We start from the raw sequence: 9,806 nt of genomic DNA, 5'->3' as shown, positions 1-9,806 counted from the left end.
GTGTGTGTGTGTGACAAATGCCACAAATGGAAATGGAAATAAAACTACCTTTTACTTCTTTTGTTTTTATAAAAATCTAAATGTAACATGACCTGGAACATTTATAGCTGCCTGTTTCCTGACTCTGCTTTGCCTAATGTTTGGATTATACTGCCTTTTCTAATAAACCTGTGGTTCACACATGGATCCTGCTTAACCTTCCTTACATTATTTTATAGTTGATGTTATAAGATTAGTCAGGACACTCCTGGTTTGCTGAGTGTAGAGAATCGTGTGTCTACAGACGTCATTGATTCCTGTGTTTTCCTGCTGATTTACATTACAGTTCAGTTGCTCATTTATGTTTGTGTTCTAAAGATTAGTCTAATCAGAAATCACATATTATTGTGCAGAAGCTCACATCATGATTAAATAATGCTCTATCGAGTAAAATGGCTGTTGCTCAGTCAGGATTCCTTTAAATAAAGAATAAAAATGAATGAAAACTTGCCTTTAGTTCACATTCTGGAAGAGAGTAAAGGTTTCAAAGATTTACAGCCTGACTCAATAACATGCACTAAATGGCTGATTTTTCTAGGCAAAATCAAAGGAAAGAATTTCAGTGTTCACAAAAAAGTATGAAGAGAAGTACGATGAGAAAGATATCAGGGATGGAGATGTGTTCATTGTGCAACGTGATTCAAAGGTCCAGAACGCTGGAGTGTACTCTGATGGACAGATCGTTCAGCTGAATGGTAAAGCACTTTCGTAATGGTTATAATAGATCAAGATAAACCATGAAGCAAACACAAGACAATGACTGACTAAAAATGAATAGTGTGTAACAGTTACAGTAAATTGGCAGGGGTGGACTGATCTGATTATTTTCCTTCACCAGCCGAAATGTTTTTACGAGCATGTTCTCCCTTATATTATAGCAGATAAAAACTGGCAGTCCATCACCCCTGAACATTTAGTTACAGCATTAGTTATAGCATAAACTTCGGAAAATGTCAGTAAATTTACTTACAGCTTCACTTCTGACATCTTCCATAACACTCACTTTTTTAAAAATCTGTTTATGTGAAGCATCTGTACTACTGACAGAGCTGCTGTTATAAAAACTATAAATCAGCACCTTCTGACCAATCACAGGCCAGAAGTCAATTTACAGCTTTTCATCATATACCAGTAATCTCTGCCGCATCAGTGTGAAGGTTTAGTTATCTTATTGTTAGTTTATTTTAACATGTGTTTTATATACAGCAGGAACATTTTCTACAGCGGTAAACAAGGTGAACGAGGAGACGTTCAGTGGAGGGAACAAAGTAACAGTTCACAGGAAGAAGGGAGGAATCCCTCGGACATTCAAAGAAAATGTTGATGAAGCAATGAGCAAATGTCCAGAAACCAATTATACTTATTACAACTGTATTGAGTTTGTCATGGAGCTTCTGGAAATTTATCTGCAGGTAAAACAATAACTTTTCTTGATCATTGCATGATGCTTTAGTTTTTTTCATGCTTTTATATAGAATTTAACTGGTGATTTGTTTCTTTTTAGCCGACCGCATCGGACTGCTATAAGATTGCCTCTGGCGCTAAACCAAAGGGCTTCAAAGTTGTCAAAAACTTCTCTGATGATTACACTGGAAACGCAAAGCTAGGAGACCTGTTTCTCGTGGAAAGTGGGCTACTTGGCTATAGCCTCCATGCTGGAGTGTTCTGCAGTGTAAAGGACCAAGAGATTATTCAGTTCAGTTCAGGTAAATCTCTAAATTCCTAATCTCTAAATCTCTAGATTAATGAGAACCTTTATAACAATTCAGAAAACTAAATACCGAATCTGAAAAAACAAAATAAATCGGAAAACAAAAAAAAACAAATCAGAAAACAAAAAAACTAATCAGAAAACAAAATAAATCAGAAAACAAAAAAAACTAAACAGAAAACAAAATAAATCACAAAACAGAAAATAAAATAAATCACAAAACAAAATAAATAAAAAACAACAACATAACAACCTTGAGAACCTTTATAACAATTCAGAAAACTAAATACCGAATCTGAAAAAACAAAATAAATCAAAAAAACAAAATAACAAATCAGAAAACAAAATAAATCAAAAAACAAAATGAATCAGAAAACAAAATAACAAATTAGAAAACAAAATAAATCAGAAAACAAAATAACAAATTAGAAAACAAAATAAAAATCAGAAAACAAAATAATAAATCAGAAAACAAGATAAATCAGAAAACAAAAATAAGTTAGAAAACAAAATATATCAGAAAACAAAATAAATCAGAAAACACAATAACAAATCAGAAAACACAATAACAAATCAGAAAACACAATAACAAATCAGAAAACAAAATAACAAATCCGAAAACAAAAATCAAAAAACAAAATGAATCAGAAAACAAAATAAAAGTCAGAAAACAAAACAAATCAGAAAACAAAATAACAAATCAGAAAACAAAATAACCTGGAGCCAGGCCTGGGGCTGGGGCATGCAGGCGAACGCCTGGTGGCCGAGTCTTCGACTATGGGACTCGGCCGGGCACAGCCCGAAAGAGCAACGTAGGTCTGTCTTCCCATAGGCCCACCACCTGCAGGAAGGAGCATAAGGGGCTGGTGCTATGTGATTTGGGTAGCAGTCATGGGCGGGGGCCTAGACGACCCAAACCCTGGTTAAAGAAACAGGCTCTTAGGACATGGAATGTCACCTCACTTGGGGGGAAGGAGCCTGAGATGGTGGGGGAGGCTGAGCGGTACTGGCTAGAGATAATCGGGCTCGCCTCCACGCACAGCCTGGGCTCTGGAACCCAACTCCTTGAGAGAGGTTGGACCCTCTACTACTCTGGAGTGCCTCATAGTGAGAGGCGGCAGGCTGGGGTGGGCTTGCTTATAGCCACCCAGCTCAGCCACCATGTGTCGGAGTTTTCCCTGGTAAACGAGAGGGTGGTTTCCCTGTGCCTTCGGCTGGGGGATAGGGGTCTCACTGTTGTTTCAGCTTATGGGCCGAACAGCAGTGTGGAGTACCCAACCTTCTTGGAGACCCTACGAGGGGATGCTGGAAGGGGCCCTGACTGGGGACCCCATAGTTATACTGGGGGACTTCAGCGCCCATGTGGGCAATGACAGTGTTACCTGGGGGGGCGTGATTGGGAGGAACGCGCCCCCAATCTGAACCCGAGTGGTGTTCTGTTATTGGACTTCTGTGCTAGCCACAGTCTGTCCATAACGAACACCATGTTCAAGCATAAGGGTGCCCATCAATACATGTGGTACCAGGACACCTTAAGCCGGAGGTCGATGATTGACTTTGTGGTCGTGTCATCTGACCTTCGGCCATATGTCTTGGACACTCGGGTGAAGAGAGGGGCTGAGCTGTCAACTGATCACCACCTGGTGGTGAGTTGGATCCACTTGCGGAGGAGGATGCCGGACAGACTTGGCAGACCCAAACGTATTGTGGGGGTCTGTTGGGAATGTCTGGCTGAACCCTCTGTTAGGGAGGTCTTCAACTCCCACCTCCAGAAGAGTTTCAACAAGATTCTGAGGGAGGTTGGGGACACTGAGTCTGAGTGGACCATGTTCTCCTCCTCCATTGTTGATGCAGCTATCAGGAGCTGTGGCCTTAAGGTCTCTGGTGCCTGTCATGGGAGCAATCCCTGAACCCAGTGGTGGACACTGGAAGTAAGGGATGCAGTCAAGCTGAAGAAGGAGTCCTATCGAGCCTGGTTGGCTTGTGGGACCCCAGAGGCAGCTGATGAGTACTGGCAGGCCAAGTAAGCTGCAGCCCGGGTGGTTATGGAAGCAAAAACTTGGGTTTGGGGGTAGTTTGGGAGGCCATGGAGAAGGACTATTGGTCGGCCTCTGGGAAAATCTGGCAGACCATCCGGGGCCTCAGAAGGGGTAAGCAGCTCTCTGCCAACACTGTTTAAAGTGCTGGTGGAGCGTTGCTGACCTTGACTGGGGATATTGTCAGACGATGGAAGGAATACTTCGAGGATCTCCCCAATCCCACTGACACGCCTTCCTTAGAGGAAGCAGAGCCTGAGGACTCAGCGGTAGATTCATCCATTACCCAAGCTGAAGTCACTGATGTAGTCCAGCAGCACCTTGGTGGCAAGGCGCCAGGAGTGCATGAGATTCGCCCTGAGTACCTTAAGTCTCTGGATGCTGTGGGGCTGTCTTGGCTGACACGTCTCTGCAACATAGTGTGGCAGTCAGGGACAGTGCCACTGGACTGGGGGGTTGGAGGGTGTGTTTCAAATACAGGGGGATCACACTCCTCAGCCTCCCAGGGAAAGTCTACTCCAGGGTACAGGAGAGGAGAGTTGAACTTCGGATTCAGGAGGAACAATGTGGTTTTCATCCTAGTCATGGAACACTGGACCAGCTCTATGCCCTTCACAAGGTGCTTGTTCATGGGAGTTTGCCCAACCAGTCCACATGTGTTTTGTGGACTTGGAGAAGACATACAACCATGTCCCTCATGGCATTCTGTGAGAGGTTCTCTGGGAGTATGGGGTCCATGGCCCTCTGTTAAGGGCTGTTCGGTCTCTGTATGACCGGAGCAGGAGCTTGGTTTGCATTGCCGGCTGTAAGTCAGACCTGTTCCCAGTGCACGTTGGACTCCGTCAAGGCTGTCCTTTGTCACCAGTTCTGTTCATTATTTTTATGAACAGAATTTCTAGGTGCAGCCAGGTGGTGGAGGGAGTCCGGTTTGGGGACTATAGGATTTCATCTCTGCTTTTTGCAGATGATGTTGTCCTGTTGGCTCCTTCAGGCCAGGAATTACAGCGTGCACTGGGGCAGCTTGCAGCCGAGTATGAAGTGGCTGGGATGAGGATCATTACCTCCAAATCCGTGGCCATGGTTCTCGACCGGAAAAAGGTGGTTTGTCCCCTCCAGGTTGCAGGGGTGTTCCTCCCTCAAGTGGAGGAGTTTATATATCTCAGGGTTTTGTTTACAAGTGAGGGAAGGATGGAGCGTGAGATTGACAGACGGATTGGTGCAGCGGCAGCAGCATTGCGATCTATATACTGGTCTGTTGTGGTGAAGAAGGAGCTGAGCCAAAAGTCGAAGCTCTCGATTTACCAGTCAATCTACGTTCCTACTCTTACTTATGGTAATGAGCTTTGGGTCATGACCGAAAGGACAAGATCCCGGATACAGGTGGCCAAAATGAGTTTCCTTCGTAAGGTGGCGGGGTGTTCCCTTAGATCTCTGTCACCCGGGAGGAGCTCAGAGTAGAGCCGCTGCTCCTCCACATCGAAAGGGGCCAGTTCAGGTGGCTTGGGCATCTGTTTCGGATGCCTTCAGGACGTCTCCCAGGAGAGGTGTTCCGGGCATGCCCCACCAGAAAGAGACCCCGGGGAAGACCCAGAACACGCTGGAGGGACTATGTCTCTCAGCTGACCTGGGAACACCTTGGAATTCCCCAGAAGAGCTGGAGGAAGTGGCTAGGGAGAGGGAAGTCTGGGCATCCCTGCTTAGACTGCTGCCCCCACAACCCGGCTACAGATAAGCGGGAGACAATGACATGACATGACACAAAACAAAATAAATCAGAAAATAAAATAAATCAGAAAACAAAATAAAAATAGAAAACAAAACAAATTATAAAACAAAATAATAAATCAGAAAATGAAATAAATCAGAAAACAAAATAAATAAGAAAAAACAATAACAAATAAGAAAACAAAGTAAATCAGAAAACAAAATAAATCAAAAAACAAAAAAAAATCAGAAAACACAATAAATCAGAAAACAAATTAATAAATAAGAAAACACAACAAAAATGAGAAAACAATAAATCAGAAAACAAATAATAAATCAGAAAACACAATAAAAATTAAAACACAAAATAAATCAGAGGTTTGGATTACAGCCAGTTGGTTTTAGTAATCTGAATGTGTAATCCAGAACATTTATTTATAAAGCAGTCTAAACCCAAACAAATGATATTTCCACCACACAGGTAAACTGGTGCACCACTCCCCCCCTAATAATAGTACTGGTGTCTCATTTCAGGTGCTGTGAACCGGGTGCATATCAATGGGTTCTCTCAAGGCAAGAAATTTACAATTTATAGGAAGAAGACTGGAGTCTCAAGCAAAATCCAGAAAACAATGAAGAAAGCAATGAGCAGCATGCCAGAATATTCAGAGTCCAATAAAAATAAAAGTGTTCGTTTTGCCCTGGAACTGCTCTATGGAGAAGTGGAGGTAATTACAGCCAATTAATGTCTATCTATCTATCTATCTATCTATCTATCTATCTATCTATCTATCTATCTATCTATCTATCTATCTATCTATCTATCTATCTATCTATCTGTCTGTCTGTCTGTCTGTCTGTCTGTCTGTCTGTCTGTCTGTGACTAGTCTGTGAATGTATGTTTACTTTTTTACAGAAAACAGAAAGAGATGTGGAAGGCTTGACTCAGCTGGTGTTTGGCGATAACAGTGCAGATCTGTAGAACCTGAAGATTTAAAAATGATAGGAAAGCACCACACACACACACACACACACACACACATATATGTACAGGTAGTATTAATTATATGTAGAACAATACCTATATGAAAAGCTGTGTTCTTTGTTTTCTGTTCCTGTTAGACACACAGACAAACCAACAGTCCGCTAATGGAGAGATTCACCTTCATCAGTGAAACAGATGACATTTGCATAACACCACTTCAGCATAAAGGCACTCACATCATTCATTTCTTTAAAAAAAAATTACAATCTAATTTGACCCGAGCTTTCACTAGAGCTCTGAAAACAGAAATGAGGCTGATCCATCCTTTCTTCTCTACTTTATTTTTCCAGCTTATGTAGATAGCCATTTTTGCTTCTCCTACAGTGAAATCGATCAGTTCCCATTTCTGTTTTTCAGCTTTTTTTATAACCAGCTCCAAAGATAAAAGAAACCTGGGACCATGTTTCCAGCAGCCATGTTTGCATTTCAAACAACAATGAAAAAACAGTTTCAATTTCAGCACAGAAGGGACATGTCTTTATAACATCTGGATTTAACTTGGAAATTAAAACATTGACCCCCCCACAGCTCCATGTAATATTCTCTGCTGTAAATCACCCGCTCATTTCCTAAGTGGCAGTTTATACAACACTCTCCATACAGGCTTAATGTCATCTAAAACTCCGAGCGTTTTTCTCCACACTGTATCTATCTGTCCTCCCATCCAGCTTTCTTTTATTTACAGCTTTTACACAACATCTGTAAACTTCTTTTCTTTCTTTTCACCTCATAAATAGGTAAAACATGTCCTTGGGTAAAACCGTTAAAACTGTTGGGTAAAATTTTGGTAATAGTTCTAGTTCAGGAAAGGGGTCACCTTTATCTGGTGTTTCTGCTTCCTCATGATATTCCTTGATTAAGTTCAGTTCCTCTTTAGACAGCTTGCTGATCCATTTTTCGATAATGGCTTCCATGTGCTGTAATGACCGTAGCCGGAGTTCCTGAGCCACCGCTCTCTTGTCTTTAAAATCCAGTTCTGCAGTATCCACTAGTCTCCTCAAAGTTGTGAACTGTTTCAGTTCTAGAGTTTGTGTGAGACCTGGAGAACTGTCCTTAATGTCCATTCGTCCTCCTCCCGATGAACCCATTTAAAGAAGTAAACCCAAAATAAACCCATTTAAAGAAGTTCACAATCTGTGTAAAAACATTTCAATTGATAAAGTGTACAACATACCTGATAATGAGCAGCCTTGTCTGATTCCCGGTTTTACTTTAAAAGGAACGCTTAACCCTCCAATGATCTTCAGTACACTTTCAGCATCTTGGTACATCACCTTTACCATTGTGCTATAAGACTGGGGCTGAGGCCAAATGTCTCCAGAGTTTTCCAGAAGTTCTGGTGCTCAACCCTATCAAAAGTTTTTTCTTGGTCCAGTGAAATCAGACCAAGGTCAACTGCCAATGAACTGGAGATGTCCAAAATGTACAGAATCAAGGAAACATTATCAATGATGGATCTACTGGGCACACAATACGTCTGTTCAGCTTGAATTATTGAGTCCATGATGTCTCTGAGCCAACATGCTTTTGACATTATTTTATAGTCTGTACAGAACAGTGACACTGGACTCCAGTTTTTAATGTCCTATAAATCCCCTTTCTTGGGGAGAAGGGTGATCACCGCTTTCCGGCTGCTCAGGGGTAGACACATTTCTCTGCAGCTTTTGTTGAGGACCTCCAGCAGCTCTTCTCCAAGCTTCTGCCAGAAGAACTTGTAGAATTCCGCTGGTAGGCCATCCATTCCAGGCGCTTTTCCTCCTGCTATTGAGTTCAAGGCAGCCTGCAGCTCCTCCAGAACCAGCGGTGCTTCCAGTGTACATGAATCTGCCGTTCTGTCCGTTCTGTTTTTTCCAGTCCTAAGTAAAACTGTGATGGAGCATCCATTTCGTTAGCTCCTTTGAATTGTGATCGTACAACAGCACCCTGTGTTTTTGTGCCCAATAGATCCATCATTAATGTTTTTTTTTACTTTGAGGTTCTCAAAATATCCTCTGTTTCCTGTGGACTCAGTTAAAGTCTGTAGTTCCACTATTTCCATCTCCAGTTCCCTTTAATGATTTGGTGATGTCCCTTGCGACGTTGGCAGTGTACTACTGACAGAGTGGCTGGATTAAAACCTGCCCATGGTCCCACCACTGTCTGCAGGAGAAGTCGTCTCTCTTCTCTTTTCCAAGAGAGGTTCAGAAAACTCTAAAAGACTCCATAAAATTAGCATCATTCAGTAAAGAAACATTAAAATGCCAGTATGCACTTCTGGATTTAAGATTTGCAGTAAAAACTTTGCATCTGACTAAAAAGTGCTCTGAAAAACTGACAGGTGTTATTTCACTAGCTTTGAAGGTTATGTTTAAAACAATAAAATCTGTCTAGTCTAGCTAGCGAAATAAAGTGATCTCTAGAGTGTGTATTGTCTCTCAGTTCCATGCAGTCTTCTCCACACATCTACCAGATCGTGAGTTTTTATGACGATGTTAATGTAAGCTTAGATGCTGCATGGGGTTCATATTTCGCTTTAACTAATATTAATCTGCCAGCAATCATTTCCTGTGTGGTGTAGGATTCGGGTAAAAAGTGTTTGTTAAAGAGAATGTCCACTCCTGCACTCCTCCATCCCATTCCATCATCCATTTATCTTCATCTTTGTTCTCGCTGTGTGTTTCCTGTATGAATGTCACACGTGTTTTCATTTAATTCATTCATATAATTCTGTCCTTTTTCTTACATCCCTTCCGTATATTTAAGGAAGCTATGTTAAAATCAGTCATGAATAAAAATAAAGAAAGGAAAACGATTAGCGTTGTTCTACAGGGTTTGTTTTATACGCTCTCTTCATCTTCACACAGCAGATCTTGTCTTGTTCTGGTTACGAACTTTTTTAATCGGAATATTTCCTGGTGAGTAAAGTCCCTGTTCTTTTCTTTTTATTATGGCCATAGGTGAGTCCACAAGTTCTGTTTATTGGGGAAGTACTGGTCTACTCGGATTCCTTTCATGTTTTTTGTTTTTTGTTGAAAGCGTTTAATCTCTTTAGCTTTATATCTGTTTTGTTCATCATTGTTTTGTTCGTGTGGGCAGCACAGTGGCTTAGTGGTTAGCACACAGCAAGAAGGTCCTGGGTTCGAATCCCGAGTTTGAACAGGCAGGGGCCTTTCTGTGTGGAGTTTGCATGTTCTCCCCGTGCCTGTGTGGGTTTACTCCGGGTACTCCGGTTTCCTCCCACAGTCCAAAAACATGTACATTAGGTTGATTGTTAATTCTAAATTGCCCATAG

At 41.7% G+C, this 9,806-nt stretch overlaps 1 protein-coding gene across 1 annotated transcript in view; it reads left to right on the top strand.

Moving 5' to 3' along the window:
* The window catches only part of LOC131370568 (uncharacterized), a 10,041-nt gene extending 1,045 nt beyond the window's left edge, over nt 1-8,996 (top strand). Inside the window, exons 3-7 of the mRNA XM_058417920.1 lie at nt 578-734; nt 1,246-1,451; nt 1,544-1,745; nt 6,025-6,218; nt 6,407-8,996. Of these exons, the coding sequence (XP_058273903.1) occupies nt 578-734; nt 1,246-1,451; nt 1,544-1,745; nt 6,025-6,218; nt 6,407-6,472 (825 nt within the window). The 3' untranslated portion in view covers nt 6,473-8,996. The remainder of the gene's footprint in view (nt 1-577; nt 735-1,245; nt 1,452-1,543; nt 1,746-6,024; nt 6,219-6,406) is intronic.
* Nucleotides 8,997-9,806: the final 810 nt, after the last annotated feature.

This window comes from Hemibagrus wyckioides, linkage group LG20 (genome assembly GCF_019097595.1).
Source record: "Hemibagrus wyckioides isolate EC202008001 linkage group LG20, SWU_Hwy_1.0, whole genome shotgun sequence".
NCBI lineage: Eukaryota > Metazoa > Chordata > Actinopteri > Siluriformes > Bagridae > Hemibagrus > Hemibagrus wyckioides.
This window is presented reverse-complemented; position numbering and strand designations above follow the sequence as displayed.